General features: G+C 43.5%; 1 protein-coding gene across 4 annotated transcripts; it reads right to left on the bottom strand.

The window, feature by feature from the left end:
- Positions 1–5,393: 5,393 nt before the first annotated feature.
- Mrpl44 (mitochondrial ribosomal protein L44) lies at positions 5,394–18,008 on the bottom strand. 4 transcript variants are annotated; one of them, XM_042679270.1, is made up of 5 exons: positions 17,793–18,008; positions 14,949–15,417; positions 13,885–14,063; positions 8,259–8,535; positions 5,394–6,280 (listed from the first exon to the last, which is right to left on the bottom strand). In XM_042679270.1, exons 1-5 carry the CDS (start codon positions 17,966–17,968, stop codon positions 6,224–6,226), a joined length of 1,158 nt encoding a protein of 385 aa, XP_042535204.1. In that variant the 5' UTR covers positions 17,969–18,008; the 3' UTR covers positions 5,394–6,223. The 4 variants fall into 4 exon arrangements, with proteins under 4 accessions (XP_042535204.1, XP_042535205.1, XP_042535206.1 ...); XM_042679271.1 differs by having other exon boundaries at positions 5,394–6,356; XM_042679272.1 differs by lacking the exon at positions 5,394–6,280 and adding an exon at positions 7,958–8,103.
- Between the last annotated feature and the right edge of the window lie 1,027 nt (positions 18,009–19,035).

A 19,035-nucleotide genomic window follows, 5' to 3' on the forward strand; every position in this document is an offset into this window, starting at 1 on the left:
CACCGTGTGACTCCCAGTCAGACGCTGGAGGCCCAAGAACCTGGACAGATGATGGCCTGTGTCGGAACACAGGTGTCCAAACTCCAGAAGGGAGAAGGAACTTGACTTCCCTCCTTTTGTGTCTTCTTCATACCCTGCACTGATTGGTTGGTGTCCACCCACACTTGAGTAAAGGCGGGTCATCCTCAGCCCATTGACTCAAACACTAATATGTTCTGAGAACACGCTCACAAGCCTACCCCCAAATCAGGCTTGACCAGCCAACGGGCCAGCCATCCCTATTCCTCCCAGGATGACAACTAAAACTAATCATCATAGGTAAAGACCAGCTAGTAAGTTAGAGGGGGCATATACGTTCCATAAATAATGCAGTCTCGGGGGGGGGGGGGGGGGATCAGTCAGCACAAAGTATTTCACTGTTGCAGAGTAGATGTGAAGCTAAGAAGGTGTGAAAGTGCAGGTGAGTGGAGAGAAAATGTTCACCATTCCATTGTTTATATACAATGGAATTTCACTCATCCATCAGGAAGAATGTTTTGTGTATAGAAATGGATGGGCCTGGAAAACAATCACGTGATGTAATTCAGGCTCAGAAAGACAAAAAGGTGCGTGTTTTCTCTCATGGAGAAGTTAGATCTAGGGGGTAAGAAGTTTGACAAGAAATGTAATCACTACCTTACTTACATAACCCTCCTCCCCTGTACATTACCTTGATGATAAAATTAAAGATATAGATGAGAAACAAAAAAAGGTTAGATCTAAATCATAAACCTATGTGAAAACATACACAGGGTCGTTTGCATATATACACAAACATATTAACTCAAGTATGTATATGTAGGGGAGGATTCTAAGGCTGTAACACCTTTGAACAACCAATTTATAACCTAACAAAATGAATACCAGGAAGCTGGAACGTGGGCTAGTTGGCGGGATGAGGTCAAGGGGAGGAAGGGCAGATGAATGGAGAGAAGACAGGTGGGAAAATGCCATCATAATATTTAATGTACATAGGTGAAAATGGAACCCATCAATTTGAGGACATGGGTGATGTTGAAGAGATGGAGAAGAATGATGAAAGGGGCAATGATCAAGATGCATTGTACTCACAACCTGACACGTAGAATTGAAACTCCTTTGTACAACGACTTAAAGATTTTTTTTTAAATGACAGACACTGGTGGCTTATGTTTGTAATTCTAGCTATTCAGGGGGCTGGGATCAGAGAACCACAGTTTGAAGCCAGCTCAGACAGGAAGTCTGTGAGCCCCAGTACCAGCACACACACACAAAAAAAATCGGTTTATCATACCAAGTTCACAACTGCTTGCTGTCTGAAATGATCTTTCCTAAGTCTCTTAGTTTTCTAAGGCCCTATCTGAGGTTTATAATCCATGTAAACTAAGGTAAAAGAAGTATAGCCAGGTTTTGTGCTGTCCTTCCTAGATAGGAAACTTTCAGGGTCAGGAACTGAGGCCTAGGGACAGACTGCCGGGGCCTCCATGAACATTATTATCAAGGATGCTGAATCTGATCGTGGACATCTGGCTTTATACTTTTTCATTTTTCACAGTTCTAGGTTTAATCCCAGAGCCTTGTGTTTCTAGGCTTCCTTGCCAAGCTAGTCCTCTACCACTTGAGCCATGCTTCCAGCCCAGCTTTTTCCTGGTTCATTGGAGATGGAATCTGATGCACTTTTCTGCCTAGGCTGGCTTCAATCCTACAGATCTCAGCCTCCTCAGCAGCTAGAACTTCAGATATGAGACACAGGGATCCAGCCCTCTTTCTTTCACTATTTTTGTCTCATTAACTTATTCTTAGATGCTTTCTGGCCCTTACTGACCCACTATTGGTGTGAAGATGCTAATGTCAGCTTACGTAGAAGGAACATCAGCAAAGACTGGCAGACTTCTCTGACTTCGAAATATCCTTCTCTGGCTCTCAATTGTCTCATGACTCATCTCTTCCTCAGGAGGACCAGGATAGGATAATCTCATTGGTTCATCTGCAATTTGAATGTACAACAGATCTAAAAAAAGATGTCTTGTAAAGGAATAATCAAGTAATACAATTCCTCTTCAATGCAAGAGAGACTAAGATTGTATCTAATTCGCTAATTTTCCCAGAAAAAAGTTTAACCCATTAGTGTTATAATGTTAGCAAATACTATCAGGTAAATAACAAGTGACCATAGGCAGGTAGCACAGAAAGTGCTAATATATTTCTTTTTAGGAGTGTGATTGTGGGTTTTTTGTTGTTATTTCTTGGGTTTTTTGGTCGTGGGACTTGAACTTTGGGCCTGGGCGCTGTCCCTCAGCTCTTCAGCTCAAGGTTAGCACCCTACCACTTGAGCCACAGTACCACTTCTGGCCTTTCCTACTTATGTGGTGCTGAGGAATTGAACCCAGGACCTCATGCATGCAAGGCAAGCCCTCTACCACCTTCCTAGCCCTGATTGTGGATTTTGATTGCATGATCTCTTGGAAGAATACCATCGCTGCTTTGCAAGATTGGATTAAATCAAGCAGTTGCTCTTTGGTAGTCCATGGAGCATAGCTTGGATTTCAAGTGTTCTGATACCTAAAGTCAAGAGATACATACAGTTCTGACTCCTAGAGGACAGCAGTTGAGAGATCTAGAGAGGTCATATGGACCAGCCGAAGGGAAGAAAGACAAAACGAGCATGAGGAGGCAGGTCTCAGGCAGTGGGCTGCTGCAGGAAGGGTGTGAGGGCCTTCCAGTGGAAGACTATCTGTACACATCTGGTTTTATTAAAGGTTTTATCTTTGGCATCCCTGCAGTTTTTCTTCCTCCCTGTGAATATCTTGGCATTAGAAATGAATGCTCCATATATCAAAATCTTAGGGCTCTTCAAAGGAGTGAGGGAAGGTGGATGTCTTCATGTGCACTTACAAAATAGCAGCACTGCACAAGGCCTGGACGTGTCCTGATTTGTTGTAATCCTGTGCCACACACTCTTGTCTGTGTTCTCCCACCAAGGTGTGGCACGCCCCAAATTGTGTCATGGGATTATGGCACCATCTTGTGGTCAAAATCAGTGCTGCACTGAAAACAAAAAAGTAATTTGTTCCATTCTTATTCAGAATTATGTCTAGTCCACTCTCTTCTAGCCATATAAGACACTAATAATATTCTCCATTTCATCTATCCATATACTAAAATACAGTGTGAATACAAAAGAACATAGCTTATGTGACTGAGTCTGTAGATGTTCAGTATTCTGATTTTCCCCCCAAGGGATCTTTTTGAGATGAGTATTCTGATTTTCCCCCCAAGGGACCTTTTTGCGATGTTTAGTTTTAGGGTTTAGGAAGGAGGGCCTAAAGTAGGAAGAAAGGGGTTCAGAACTGCAGATCAGGCAATTAATTACTGTTCTTTTCTGGTGCCTAGCCAAATTTAAGTACCAGTGCTTTTGTATGTTAACAAGTTCCTGTGGTTTTGGGACAGTCCTCACAACATGAAATAGCCATCAGTTAAAAAGACACAACCCCAAATGGTCACCTAGCCCTCTTAGCAACACCTCTGTCCCTCACATATTCTTTCACCCATATACCAAATTTAAGTAGTTTATTCTCATAGGAGACATTAAAGTCATGGGCATTGTTCCATGTTTCCAACTGCTTCAGAGGGAATTGTAAAAAGTATGTTAATTTTCCTACATTCCTGCCATCCCGTTTTAGTGAGTGCTCTAAAATACACAACCCAAGATGGAAATGTGGAGAAATCATATTCTTTCTTAAGGGATATGGATCTCTTTACCTGCAATGTAGCTTTTCACACTAAATGTCTTTGTCAGCCTAGAAGCATTCAGGATTTAGAAGCTTTAAAACTTAAAGTGCTAGCAGTTTTTTCCTACAAACTAAATCAGCTTGGAGAGACTGATCATCAATTGAACAGTGAAGGAGAACTTCCTTCTTAAATAGAAGTGGAAGACCAACTCACAAACAGGTTGGTTAGTTGCTTGCTTGCTTTGGGGCACTACTAGGGTTTGAACTTGTCTTGAAGCTTGTTTGGCAGGTGCTCTTCGATTGGGCTACAACTCTTGCTTTGGTTATTTTTTTGTCCAACCTTTACTTGGACTGCGATCTTCCCATCTACAGCCTCCCACACAAGCTGAGATGACCACATCCAGTGCAAATCAACATCCTAAATCCTGGAACTTGATTGGTTAAAGAAATGTATAAATGAAATGAAGGGGGGGGTGCTGGGAATGTGGCTTAGTGGTAGAGTGCTTGCCTAGCATGCATGAAGCCCTGGGTTCAATTCTTTAGTGCCAAGTAAACAGAAAAAGACTGGAAGTGGTGCTGTGGCTTAAGTGGTAGAGCACTACTAGCCTTGAGCAAAAGAAGCTCAGGAACAGCACTCAGGCCCTGAGTTCAAGGCCCAGGACCAACAAACAACTATGAGGGGAGGGATATAGAAAAGGGGAGAGATATCCATGTCTTGCTTCGAAATGGGCAGATAGCCCAGAGGTTCAAGGACCACTCCTGTCCCTTCCTTTCATGGTTCTTTCTACTTGTCACTATGGCCGTTGCCTACTGTCATTTCACATGCAGATGAGATTATAATGAAGTTATGGGGCCATTTGCTCTGAAAGCCATTCTGGGTAGAAACACTTTGGGCCAGCCTATCTGCATGATGACTTCTGGCTGCCCAACGACACCCCTGATTGGATGCGTGCATAAGAAACTCAGCCAGGCCACCTGGAGGGTACACCCAGAGCTCTTGGAAATAAGTCAGGCCCCCTCCCACCTTGTAGGCTAGTCATGCAAACTGCTCTAGGCATGAGAAATGTGGGGGGTATATTTTCTGCAGTACTTGTGGGGGAAAGAGGGATTATTAAATTTGCAACTGAATTCTCTGAAGACTTTTTTTTTAAGTCCACTTATATGAAAACTAGCATAGTATTCTAGATAGAGCTGACATTTTGAATATGCTAGGTGGTTGTGGCAGTTAGAAGGCCGTCTTGTGCTTTTCATTGCAGACTCTTCCTACTATGTCAATGAGGTACTTATCAGATTACACTTACTGTGGCTGACAAATGGCAAGTTGTGCTTTGACTACTGAGTGTTATCCTCCACCCTTGTGTTCAGTTATTGAAGGAGTTTTAACACACACAGGCTGGTGGTGGTTCATACCTGTAATCCTAGCTACTCAGGAGGCTGAGATCTCAGGATCATGGTTTTGTTCAAAGACAGCCCAGGCAGAAAACGTCTATGAGATTCTTATCTCCAATTTACCACCAAAAAGCCAGAAGTGGAACTGTGGCTCAAGTGGTAAAGCACTAGCATTGAGTAAAAAAGCTCAGGGACAATGCCCAGGCCTTGCGTTCAAGCCCCAGGACTGGCACCAAAATACACCACACACACACAAATGGTAATTAAGTTTTATTAAACCTAATTCAACCAACTATACTTCTCAAATTTTCCCCATCCAAAAGCAGCCCCATCTTTTCCAGTGACAGCTATACATCCTGTCACACAGGTCTCAAGTCCCAATCTAGCAGGTCTCAAGTGTAGCTCTGGTTTGCCAGCAGGTTGGGCTATGTCTGGACGATGGGCAGGATCACTGAACTCGCTAAACCCAACTGTCTGGAAGTTCCTTACACTAGCATAAATCTATAAAGTACATTATTCCCCTATCTTAGCTTGCATATGATGTGTTCTTTATAGTCCCCAAAATAAACTATTTTGTCCCAGGCAGGCAGGCAGGCTCTTGCTTATCTTCAAGAAGCCAGAGCTGTGGAGACTTGAGGTGAACATAAGCCATTAATCAGGGGTAGGAATCAGCTTTCCCCACATCTTGTGTGGAAGTTGTGTGGTCAATAAGCTCCTTGGTTTTTGTAATCACTTGTTGCTTCAGGCCCACTTCCTGCTGCTTCCATTAGGCTTTCCCAGCTGGAAATGTTCATGGATGGCCTTACATCTCCACTCTTGAATTTAATAGTGATTTTTGGCTGGGTGAGCAACTGAATGAGATCAAGGCTTTGTCCCCCAGCTTGGTCCTTGCTCAGTCACTGTGGGGGTGCCTGGCCCACCCCAAAGCAGTGAACTCTGCTAGGTGGCCTCTGCCTTGCTTTTCAGGCCAAAGACACAAATGTGCTATTTCTAGAGCATGAGACTGTGCACCTCTGGGTTCTGAAAGTCCTATGTAAAAGCTCATCCAATGTGAGCCTTCTCTTCTTCCCTCCCAGTGCGTGGCCTCAGCGGAGGAAAAGTCCTAACCTTCTCCCAGAAGTTCTTCTTCCTGGATCTCCAAGCTGTTTCATGTTTAGAAAGAAAAAGGAAGGATCAACCAGTGTGGCAGGAAAGGGTTTTTACAGGTCCTTCATCTTCCTGTGTAAAAAGATTTCATAGCAAAAGTGCATTAAGTTTTAACATTTTTCCCCACTCTCTTCCACTCCCAACCCCAACAGGTATGAATACAGGCAGCCTGAACTTTTAAAACTTCTTTGTTGAAATAGCAACCCTTCTGTACATTATCCTTATAGCAATATCTGGTTATATAACTGCAAATACTGGGCTGGGAAGGTGGCTCAGTGGTAGAGCGCTTGCCTTGCATGCACGAGGCCCTGGGTTCGATTCCTCAGCACTACATAAGCAAAAAGAAAAAAGCCAGAAGTGGTGCCGTGGCTCAAGTGGTAGAGCGCTAGCCTTGAGCTGAAGAGCTGAGGGACAGTGCCCAGGCCAGAGTTCAGGCCCCACGACCGGACCCCAAATAAAAAAAAAGTAACTGCAAATAGTTCTTAGTTGCCAAAAAGGTAAAAATAAGTAAATCAAAGTAAATTTGCAGTTGTTTAAAAGATTAGCAAACACAAAATACTAAAAGAACCAAAAGACTGGGGCTGGGAAGGTGGCTCAGTGGTAGAGCGCTTGCCTTGCATGCCTGAGGCCCTGGGTTCGATTCCTCAGAACCACATAAGCAAAAAGAAAAAAGCCGGAAGTGGTGCTGTGGCTCAAGTGGTAGAACGCTAGCCTTGAGCTGAAGAGCTGAGGGACAGCGCTCAGGCCCAGAGTTCAGGCCCCACAACCAGACCCCCCCCCCAAAAAAAAAAGAACCAAAAGACTCTAAAAATCTGCCCTCTACCAGAATCACTTAGAATAGTACTTGATAGATAGCAGCTATTATTGTAATTAGATTATTTAAATACTCATTTTCCCATTCGCAAAAACATTTTAAACTACTACTAAGTTTCATTTTCTTAGAATTTTTTAATTTTTTGCAGCATAAAACTTATTTACTATTTGTTACAGAAATACATTAGAGCTAGGTGTAATAGCGCAAGCATGTAGCCTCAGCTACACAGAAGGATCTGTGGTCTGAGACTGGCCTGGGACAAAAGCAAGACTCGGTCTGAAAAATAATGAAAGCTAAAAAAGGGAAGGAGAGCTGAAGTGTGGCTTAAGTGGTAGGGTATCTGCCTAACAAATGTAAGCCCTTGAACTCAAACCCCTGAACTATGCCTTCTCCTGTTCTTCCCCCAAAAAAGAAGAAATGTATTCAAAGTACACACACACAAAAAATTAAACCCAGACTAGAGAAATCACATAAAAATAGTTATCTGTATCTTGCATTTCTAGAAATATTACTATCATTACTATCTCAGTTAAAAGTTCTACTAAAGAAGCAAAAGTTCACTGGGCGCCGGTGGCTCAGCCCTGTAATCCTAGCTACTCAGGAGGCTGCGTTCTGAGGATCACGGTTCAAAGCCAGCCTGGGCAAGAAAGTCCACGAGACTCCTATCTCCGATAAACCACCAGAAAACTGGAAGTGGTGCTGTGGCTCAAGCGGTAGAGCACTCACCTTGAGCCAAAGAGTGCAGAGACAGTGCCCAGGCCCAGAGTTCAAGCCCCACGACTGACCAAAAAAAAAAAAAAAAAAAAGCAGCAAAAGTCTACCACTCTCCTACCACATGAACATAAACTGCAATGTAACATGAAGAGAAAGAATAACTTTTTTATTGGTACTACAGCAAATTTCACATGTGATATATATTTATAACTGAAAACACCCCTAACTGTACAAATCATGTATAATTGCATAATGTTAAACTGAGGATTAGAAGGAAACTTCTTGGGAGAACTGCAAAAAAAACAAAAACAGTATCAACTTGGGGAAAAAAGAATTAAAAACAAAACACAGCACACTCCCGTGACCATATGGACACAGACTTAACATTAAGAACGCGGTGAAGAGCTGCAGTTTGACCAGAGCCCGCTGACATGTTGTCTACTCACATAGTGGCCCAGGGCGCCACACCCAGCTGCCTGGCTGGCTGTGGCTCCGCTCTGCTCTCCAGTTCTCTTTGGGCATGGAGTAGTCCCAGGGCGCCACACCCAGCTGCCCGGCTGGCTGTGGCTCTGCCCTGCTCTCCAGTTCTCTTTGGGCATGGAGTAGTCCCAGGGCCTTCTATTCTCCGTGAACCCATAGAGTTTTCTAAGTGCCACACGAGCAGCTTCTTCTTCTGCAATCAGCACTGTCTCCCCAGGCCCTTCTGCAAGCAACTTCTTGTCACTAGAAAGACAGCAATCAGATCTTAAGTGGCACAGCATCTTACGAGACAGCACACAGGGAATACAGAAAGCATCTGCCCTAACCTGACCTCCATGACAAACCATCAGAAGAACAATGTACCAGAGAGATCTTTGGAAGTTAATTTTGTTACCAGTTCTTATACAGAAGTTGACAAACATTCACATTTCTACAGAAATGTAAATAACTTATTGGGCCAGTATTTTTAAGTAAAAATCAAAGACACATAAGTATTAGTGCTTGCTTTTGTTAACTGCTGATGCAGAAGTGGAATGTATAGCTTCTTTGAAAAACTAAAACTGTCAACAATATTCTTGGAATATTAAGTGGATTATTTTTTTTCAGTTTGAGTGTGCAGTAGAAAGATTTTACTGAAAAAAAAAGGTGCCTCTGGAGTCTGCCGCCAACCTTTGCTATAAAGGAGAAAGCAGTTTTGTGTTTTAAATTAAGAACTTTGTATCTTCAAAACTGATTCATGAAATATTCTAGACTTATATGGCATCCTAATTTATTCTCAAAAAGCAGTGAGAAACAGTGAGCCAGCACTCATACTGGCTCTGAGTGTCACAATAAAAACAGATAAAAATAAAACTAATTTCTCTATTGTGTTGATATTTTATTATTATTTTTATGAGCTATCTTAAAAATGCAAACATGGCCCTCCAAGGAAGCAAATGTGCACATTAAGTAGCTATAATCCTGTTTTGCTACTTCTTCATTACATTTAACTAGTTTTGGAAACTTCCTGACTGAAAATTTCCCACATGCAACTCAAAGAAGCATCTCTCTAGAGCATTCATGCACAGCAGCTCCATCTGTCACACGGATTTAATATAAGGTTTCCTGAAAACTAAAAGGATCAGCACCACTAACGAAAAGAAGGGAAGGGGAAACAAAGGAGGAGGCTACAATGCTTGATAAGAAATGTACTCATTATCTTGCCCATTTAATTGTAACCCCTCTGTACAGTGTTTTCACAATTAAAAAAAAAAAAAATCTCAAAAAAAAAAAAAAAGTGAAGCCAAATGGGTAAAAGAACTCCACACGCAAGGAATTTCCTCAGTGACGAATGCTGTGACGTTAAGTATGTTCATTTGGGCATATTTTGCCAGAACTGGGATTTCAACTCAGATCCTTGAAGTCACTCAGCTTGGTTGGTTAGGCTGGTGTTCCACCACTAAAGCCACACCTCCAGCCCAGCCTTTTGATAGTTAACTAGATATGGACTTTTCTGCCCAGACTGGATAAACCATGACCCTTTTAATCTTAGCCTCCTGAGTAGCTAGGACTTCAGGCAAGAGCCACCAGCATCCAACTAACGATTATATTCAATGAAACAAATCTGGTTCCCCAAATGTTAAATTTTACAAAAATTATACACATACAAGAATGGAGGCAATCACCTACAAGTGAATCTCAAGTCCAGAAGACTTAGCAACTTTAGTCCAATGTTGCTGATATTGTATCAGATCATTTTTCAATCATTATGTAAAAATCTAGGGAAAAAAGCTATTAAATGGCCATCAGTATTAACAATATGGCATACGGAGAATTGCTGTTGTTGCTGGATTTCTAATTAAAACAGGGAATGGACTTCTGTACTTGCCACGCAGGGGCCCTATCACTGGACTCATGTCCTCAGGAAGTGGAACTCTGCACTTGCCAAGCAGGGGCTCTATCACTGGAGTCATGTCCTCAGCCCAAAATACTTCATTCTTTTTTTTTGTTGATGGTTCTGGGATTTGAACTTGGGGCCTCACACTTGCTAAGCAGTCACACTACTATTCAAACCTCACCACCAGCCCATTTTGCTTCCCTTATTTTCAAAGAAGGTCTCATATTTCTGCTAATACTGGACTCGACTATGATTCTCCAACTTATGCCTCTCACTTCTCTGGGAGTAGCAGTGGTCACCATCATGCCCAGCTATTCAGCTACTGATTGAGATGAGATGGGAGTCTCCCGTACTTTTTGTCCAGGCTATCCTCAAGCCATGCCTTTCCTATGTCCACTTCTTGAGTAATTAGGATTACAAGTGTGCACCACTGGTGCTCAGCCTTATTATTATTTTTTTAGGTGAAAAATGCTTTCAAATTTCTGAATATCATTGCGTTCCTTTAAAAAAGTCACCTGTTGCCATGCCACATACACTTGGTTGAAACTTTTGGAATGAAAGGTTCTGGACAGGAGTGGAGCCTGGCATAGACTCAAGCCCCAGGCATCCCCCAGGAGTTGGTGGAGAACTGGATTCCCTAAAAAAGACAATCTGGTCAGACTTAACCCGTTGTTCTCTGAGAAACAGTAGTTCCAGTGTGACTGCAGCTCACCACAGTGACCCAGGGCCCAGTGGCAGTGCCCTGACAAGTCCCACCTGGGAGAGCGTCTGTCCTGCCTCCAGGCCAGTTCAGGCCTGCCATTGTATACAACAACTCTTGTTTCCTCCTCTAACAAGCAGCTCAGTATCCAACCACCATGGGAACCCAGTCCGAGAGGCACAATGGAGAGGAAGCTGCCAAAGCAAGCGTTTGGAAAGGAGCAGAGATCACAGCAGGCAAAGCAGCCATAAAGATGTGTCTGCAAGGAGTCCTTAGCTGGGTTCAGCAAAGAGAGGGCGGTGCAGGTGGGTGGAGCACTTCCATAAAGCTGCCTGTGGTGGATAGATGGCTTCTGATTTGACATCGACAACAGAATAAGGGACTGCAAGTTCAATGAATAGTCTCTGGCCAGAGAAACAAGGTCAAACGCTTAAGTTTCTGCACTTCCAGTGGTTCCTGGTATTTCCAGCTGAGTGGACATCTTTCTGTGACCAGTGGGTGCCACGCCACCTTCTGCGGAGTCTGCGTGAGAGATTGTGTTGGACAAAGAGCTTCAAGGAAGCATGACCCCAGGAAGGGGGTGTTGGTTCAAGGCTTCCCTTACACTTGGCTGCACCTTTATAGCCTCTACCTTTATTCTTACTATATTCTTCTTGGCTGTACATTCGTTGCCTTTATTCTCATTTTGGCTATTTTTCTATTTATCCGCAAAGAGAGCATGCTGTATTTTTCCAGTCCAATAGAGATGGCTTCTCTAAGTAATAAAGACTAAGGCCAAAGATTAAATGTGGGCAATGCCCCAATCAATCTATCATCTGATGTGACGTTGCCTCCAGAAACTCCTACAACTTCACAAGCGGTTTTGCAGCTCACGCATAGTAAATATAGACTTAAAATTTCTAGATATGTCCAACAGACAAAAATCAATAAATTAAACTAAGTTAGAAAAAGTTATCCTAGTAGTTTAGAGAGTTCTAAAAAAGAAGAGACTTCTGATTATATAAGAAAAAGAAAGATTCTCCCAACAGTTATGATTAAGTTTAGTCCAACTTACGTTATAGGGAATAGATGGTGTTTTCACACAAAATATATAGTAACATATTTTCTGAACCAACCAAGAACCATTTCCTTATACAGGAGCTTATAAAGATAAAATTAGTTGGATAAAAATAAAATTAAAAAGAGTATAATGTAAGTACAGCCCTGTCCTAGGTTTGTTAATTATTAAACATAAAAAGGCTGAATAGATGACGTATTCTATTAAACAATATGCTAGACTTGTTTCACACCACTTAGCTTAAACAGTTGGTGGGATAGTCATTAATTTTCATGTAATTCATCAATGCTTTGCCTTTAAAAAAAAATTGATTACGTGTTTAAATAAACAAAGAATCTATGTCACAATCACACACTGTATAAAAATGTTAATTCTCCTCAATAAAGATACACTCAGATACAACTCTTTTGAGTCTGTGTCTGTTTGTCACTTCGCCGACTCCTTTGCCCACCTATCCCGAGATCCCTGTCCCGTAGGTCCCAGTGCTCCGGCCGAGCTGGTCTGTCGCAACCTGTAGTGCACTAGTGAATTTTACCTTGTGCATGCAGCCTTTCCCCCTCTAGACACCAACTTTACTTGTAACTTTTTATTAGTTCAAAAATATTTACCTACCAATAGGGTAGGGACTGTTCTAGGAATAAGACAAAGAGGTAAAATGAATATTTTTATTCATAAATTTGTGTTTATAATCTTAAGATAATCAGAAGTAAAAATATCAAACCAAAGGATATAAAATGTTTAAATATTCTTGGTATTCTGTCAAAATTTCTAATTTTTTTCTTCTACTCGTAGTATATGAGGCTGCTTTAAGGCTTAAGAATCAGCTAAGCCCGTGTTGAGTTGGCATTGTACAGAAATTAATAGCCATATTGGTCTAGAAATGTTAAACTTAATTTTTTTCCATTTGTACAGGGGTAAACGCACTGTATTAAATATGTAAGATCTTATCTACGTGGGTTTGATTACAGAAACAAATAAAGTATTTTCTAAAAAAAAAAAAAAAGAATCAGCTAAGCAAAATAGAACACCTATGGTTGGAGGCATGGCTCAAGTGGTAAAGTATCTACCTAGCAAGCACAAGGCCCTGAGTTCAAACCTCAGTACAACTGAAAAAAAACGAGCAAGTCACTGTTTTTGCTTTGCACTTCACTCAAGACTGAAGGTGACCCTTCGCCAGCACTCTCTACTTTCTCTATTACCATGTTTCCCATTGCTTTCATATCCCTAAGTCCTTGGTGACACAAACAAAAGTATTTACCTAGACCTCAAATCTAGTTATCATTTAGCATCTCTGTGTCAGCTGTGGGGCTTGAACTCTGGGCCTGGCCACTTCCCGAGCTCTTCAGCTCAAGGCTAGTGCTCTACCCCTTAAGCCACAGCACTACTTCCAGTTTTCTGGTGGTTAAATGGAGCTAAGAGTCTCATGGACTTTCCTGCCTGGGCTGGTTTGAACCATGATCCTCAGATCTCAGCCTCCTAAGTAGCTAGGATTACAGGCATGAGCCACTGGCACCTGGCTTCAGTGCTTCTTTCTGCAGTGCTGTGAATGGAACCCAGGACTCACCAAGTTATAGCTGTGGCCCCACACCTAAATTTGAAGCAGCTCAAGTTCTTCCCAACAAAACTTAAAAGCTCTCCATATGAGATCTGCACATTCTGACAGACAATTAAATCCATTCTTCTCTACTATGAGGCTCAGGTGAACCTGCCAAGAGTAGAACTTTTATTCTTACACACAAAAAAATCTGAGTTAATGAAGATTACTATTAATGGCAAAACAAATAACTTACCCTCTCCTACAAGTGGCAGAGAGGAAAGGCAGAAAACAGATCATCATGGAGAAGGAAATTAAAAAAAAATATTTTGCTATTACTAATTAGGGTCTTCTTCAAGAATCATGAAATCTATTTTTAAGGCTTCCAATCAAAGTTCTGAAATGAAGACTGACTTTTTACTTACCAGAACAAGCCAACAAAATACAACGGCAAAGCTGTGGTGCTTCCTGACTGCCGGGTGAGTCTAGACTCTGGAGCAGACATTTTTCTCTTCTTCAGCTCTTCCACCAGCAGTCCCATGGGATTTATTATCCTCCACATTTCGAAGAGCTCCTTTCCAGTCATCTGAGTAATTAGGAAGTCCTGTAAACAAAATAATAATTTGTATAAAAGTACAAAGAACCTTAAAGCCAGAATTCAAAAGTACTTTTTCTCTTTGGTGCCGGTCCTGGGCCTTGAAGTCAGAGCCCAGGTGCTGTCCCTGAGATTTTTTTTTTTTTGCTCAAGGTTAGGGCTCACCACTTGGGCCATAGCTCCACTTTGGTTTTTCTGGTGCTTAATTTGAGATAAGAATCTCATGGGGTTTCCTGCCCAGAATGGCTTCAATCCATGATTCTCAGATCTCAGTCTCGTGAGAGCTCTTACAGGTGTGAGTTACTGGTACCAGGCTCAAAATACATTTTTTCACAGAAAAAAATATAGTGGAAAATTTAAGACAAATATAAACATCACTAGCCTGAAAATCTACCTCCTATATCAGTCCCTCAAGTGCCAGGACTATAGATGTGCACCACCATGCCCAGCTTGAAGCCGTTGTTTTATTTAGTGTACTAAGAATATATACTTCTAATATACATTTTATATTTCCCTCTTAACCTCCCTCTACCCACCCAGTTACAGGAATAACACTTGTTAGAGCCTAGAACCTTGCAGTGTTGACCTCATTTCTGACTTTCACCAAGCATCTACTAAATACAACACAGGTATTATCCTTCATACTAGGGATGCACAGCTAAAGATGACATGACTTGTAGTCCTTTAGCAGTCATATCCTAGAATTATTATTCACTTCTGATCATGGACTCAGTAAGACAAGTGGTATAACTAAGGCTGTACCACAAAAAAAAAAAAAAACTTCAAATTTTTGTTGAGAAAAAAAATTCATTATCAAGGTGATATGCCAGATGAATCAGAAATGTTTCTTTCTGTCCACCCATGTCTAGGCAGATGCAATTAATAATCACTCACCCTGAGGAAAAGTGCAGTCCTCTCAGGTCCACTGCTCTGGAGCAGGGCTCCAATTACTGCAAAGAAAGTCCGTTGCAATACGAGTGGAGGGACTGGAAAATCTGCACTCAGGGTTAACTGCTCCACAGCCAGGTTCCTTGCCACATGACACACAACTTCCTCCCCAGTAAGAAAGTCAACTAGACTCTTGATGCCTTCAGCAGGCAAGTCTGGGAATTCGTTTTCAAGAAATTGTGTGAGGCAGGTTTGTGAAAATGATAGGCCTTGTTCACATAGTTCTTGGTTATCTTTAAGATTCAGGAGAACAGCTTCTCTCTCAAGCCCAAGTTTCTGCCGTCTTGCCTCTTCACTTTCGATATAGCAGCTGTTCACAAATGCAGTTTTGAGGAGATCTATGGAAAAGGTTTCCTGTAAGCGGTGTCCAAAAGCTTGGATTTCAGCATGGTAATCCCAGTTGGGTTTCTCTGAACTGAAGATGTAAACAAAAAAAAGAGATGGTAATGAGCACATGTTATTTATTATCATGTAAAACTTTCTGACTGTTTTGTCATTTTCTTAAATTACATATAGGAAATGAGAAAAGGACTTTTCCCAGTGCCAGGCACTGACAGTCTAAACATAAAACCTTAACTCGGATGAATGCCCACAATCCTCTTACATTCTATATCACAGTAGGATTTAAGTTCCCTTTGACCCAACCTCTGTCTTGCAGCGATGGTTCAACATCCACTAACCGATTATGTCTTCCTTATTTCTGACCTACCATGGAATGATGATTTCCACCTAGATGTGGAGATCAATTATAATCTCAAAGATTCAGGCCATAAGTACTAAGCAGTAAGCACACTATGTTTATTTTATATTACATAGGACTTAAGTTTTGGAATTATCTACTTTAATTGGCAATTAAGTAATCTAGTACAAGTATTATGAATATGTTAAAAAGCTCCTAACAGCCAGGCGCCAGGTGGCTCATGCCTGTAATCCTAGTTACATAAGAGGCTGAGATCTGAGGATCGAGGTTCAAAGCCAGCCTGGGCAGGAAAGTCTGTGAGACTCTTATCTCCAATCAATCACTAGAAAACTGGAAATGGTGCTGTAGCTCAAACAGTAGAGAACTCGCCTTGAGCTGAAGAGCTGAGGGACAGCACCCAGGCCCAGAGTTCAAGCCCCACGACCGAACGAGGGGAAAAAAAAAAAAAACTCCTAACATGGACTGGGAATATAGTGGTAGAATATCTGCCTAACTTATAGAAGTCCCTAGGTTGGATCCCCAACAGAAATTAACTAATTAATTACAAGAATATACTGAAGCTGATAAACCCCCAATAAAAACCCTTTAAGTAGAAAAAAAAAAGGCAGCAAAATTCTGGGTTGAAAAATCATTGAATCTATGTAGATATATTGACATAATGTATAATCCATAGTTCTTCCAATTTCAAAGGCTTAAAATATTAAGCTTTCTAATAAACAAGAAAACATGAGTTACATGATTCTAATTTTTGCCTATTAGGAAAAGGACATAGTCTGCGGTAGAAGATAATTCCTACCATCAGGGGTCCAAACTGGATCAATATTTTTCTGGAATGTCAGTATGAAAGCAGTTATCAAAATTTCACATTACTAACAAATTCCCAACGAGGAGGCAAATTCAAGAATACTCGTTGTTTCATTGGTTGCAAGCAATAATGTAACACTCAAACGTTTGTAAATAAAACCATTAAGGAAAAAAAAAACAAAAAAGTAATGCCAGGCTCACACTTGTAATCCTGGATACTCAGAAGGATGAGTTCTGAGGATCGCAATTTGAAGACAGTCCAGGGAAAATCCATGAGTTTATATTCAGCTAACCACTAAAAAGCCAGAAGTGGAGCTGTGGCTCAAGTTGGTCGAGTGTTAGCTTTGGCTGCGCCCAGGGTCTAAATTCAAGCCCCAGAACCAGTACGAAGTAAAGCGCATCTGTATGTGTACTGTCTATGCCATGACATACATTGAAGTGAAAGCAGCAAGAACGCAAGCCTTATTAAGTTAACTCGTTTCTTCTGGTCAGACTACAGCAAGATCAATGAGGGCAGAAGCCGAAAGCTAAGCGTTCCTCTTCTTAACTTGGCCAGTGGGCTTGCCGGTTGTACCCAAGTAGTGCACTCGGCCCCTATTCTTCCATGCTGCGCCCTCTGGTCAGTACCCAAGGAATCCCGGGCATTACGCGACGGGGCCACAACACTCAGCCCACGAAAGGCCACCCTCTAGCCTGCACCAGCTCTCCATTCGCCTCTAGAAAGACTCTGCGGAGTGGGCAGGCTGCGGGGCCCGCGTGGCGCTCTCCCTCGGAGGCGCGCGGCCGCCCGGGCCAGGCCCCAGCGCAGCCCGGGGCCCGCACCGCCCGGGCCAGGCCCCAGCGCAGCCCGGGGCCCGCACCGCCCGGGCCAGGCCCCAGCGCAGCCCGGGGCCCGCACCGCCCGGACCCCAGGCCCCAGCGCAGCCCGGGGCCCGCACCGCCCGGACCCCAGGCCCCAGCGCAGCCCGGGGCCCGCACCGCCCGGACCCCAGGCCCCAGCGCAGCCCGGGGCCCGCACCGCCCGGACCCCAGGCCCCAGCGCAGCCCGGGGCCCGCACCGCCCGGACCCCAGGCCCCAGCGCAGCCCGGGGCCCGCACCGCCCGGACCCCAGGCCCCAGCGCAGCCCGGGGCCCGCACCGCCCGGACCCCAGGCCCCAGCGCAGCCCGGACCCCGCACCGCCCGGACCCCAGGCCCCAGCGCAGCCCGGGGCCCGCACCGCCCGGACCCCAGGCCCCAGCGCAGCCCGGACCCCGCACCGCCCGGACCCCACGGCGGGGCTCCTACCGGCGCACCGGCGGCGGCGGGCTGCGCAGGAGGCGCCGCCGCTCCAACTCCTTCTGGAAGCGGAAGGCGATGCGGAAGTCCTTCACTCCCCGGACCAGCGGAAGGAACGTGGGGGCGGCCGGAGCCACGAGGCAACGAGGCCCCTGCCCGAGTAACCTCACCAGGGAGGACGCCATAGCAGGGAAAGACGCACTGAAGGGCGGAAGGAAACCAGCCGGACAAGTGTCACAGGAACACAGGTCCCCTTCCGGTGGGCCGGGCGGAAAGAGGCTGGGGGCGGGGCTGCGCCTAGGGGGCGGGGCAGCTGCAGACAGTCCTGTTGCGCGTGCGCAGATGCTGCCCATTCGCGGTTAACCTTCAGATGTATGGACCTCAAGAGGAACTTGGAGTACAGAAGTTACTTAGTCGGATTCAGGTGGCTCATACCTGCAATCCTAGCTACTCAGGAGGCTGGGATAACAGTAGGAAACCAGCCTGGGCAGAAATGTGAAGCTCTCATCAATCCAGTTAACCACCAAAATGCCAGAAGTTGAGCCAAAGTTCAAGTAGTAGGGCACCAGCCTTGAGTGAAAAACCCCAGGACTGGCACAACAGATAATAATAATCTGTTGCTCTGTTGTTTCTTCTCAGTAAAGTATTAAAAAAAATGTTTTACAATGTGAAGACACTAAAATGATGAAATAAGAAAACATTACTTTCTGTTAAATCTTAAAGGTCCAGAACATCAATCCAAGCACTAGTAAGTAAGTATCTACTGAGTTTTACATTTTACCTGGCACAGCCTAGAAGCCTTATTCTCTCAGACCCTAGATTGGGAAAGGTGTTGGCTTAACCAGCACGGAAATTTGTATTTTAAAATGATTCAACAGTATATATGTTAAAACACTGAAGAAAAGGACTGGGGAGACAAGACATGAAAACCTTAACAGTAGAATTGAGTAACTCTGTTCTTTATCTATTTTATCTTGTTTAGAAATGTCATTATATAGCTTTAACAGGTACTAAAAAGCAGATTTTGTTGAAAAGCACTGACTCCTTACTTAAGGCCCTGAGTTAACTTAAAACAGGATATAAGCCTGACCTCCATTTTCTATCTCCTTCACTCTGCACTAGGTCTCTCTCCTGTATTACCTTGGGTTCAGAAAGTACAGGACCAATCTGGTCAAATCTATACAACCAAAACTACCCCCATGAGCAACTGGACCATCTCTGCCCTCCATCTCTAACCACTGGAACACAGATA

The sequence above is a fragment of the Dipodomys spectabilis genome, unplaced genomic scaffold (assembly GCF_019054845.1).
Source record: "Dipodomys spectabilis isolate Male_0828 unplaced genomic scaffold, ASM1905484v1 ptg000051l, whole genome shotgun sequence".
Classification (NCBI taxonomy): Eukaryota; Metazoa; Chordata; class Mammalia; order Rodentia; family Heteromyidae; genus Dipodomys; species Dipodomys spectabilis.

Excerpts from the sequence above, each read along its gene's own strand:
- Mrpl44 (XM_042679269.1), bottom strand. The coding sequence starts at position 17,968 with ATGGCGTCCTCCCTGGTGAGGTTACTCGGGCAGGGGCCTCGTTGCCTC. Across the intron at positions 15,418-17,792 it reads CCGCCGCCGCCGGTGCGCCG|TTCAGAGAAACCCAACTGGG; the intron begins GTAGGAGCCCCG and ends TTACATCTTCAG. Across the intron at positions 8,536-13,884 it reads TATTTTGTTGGCTTGTTCTG|TGACAAGAAGTTGCTTGCAG; the intron begins GTAAGTAAAAAG and ends CTGTCTTTCTAG.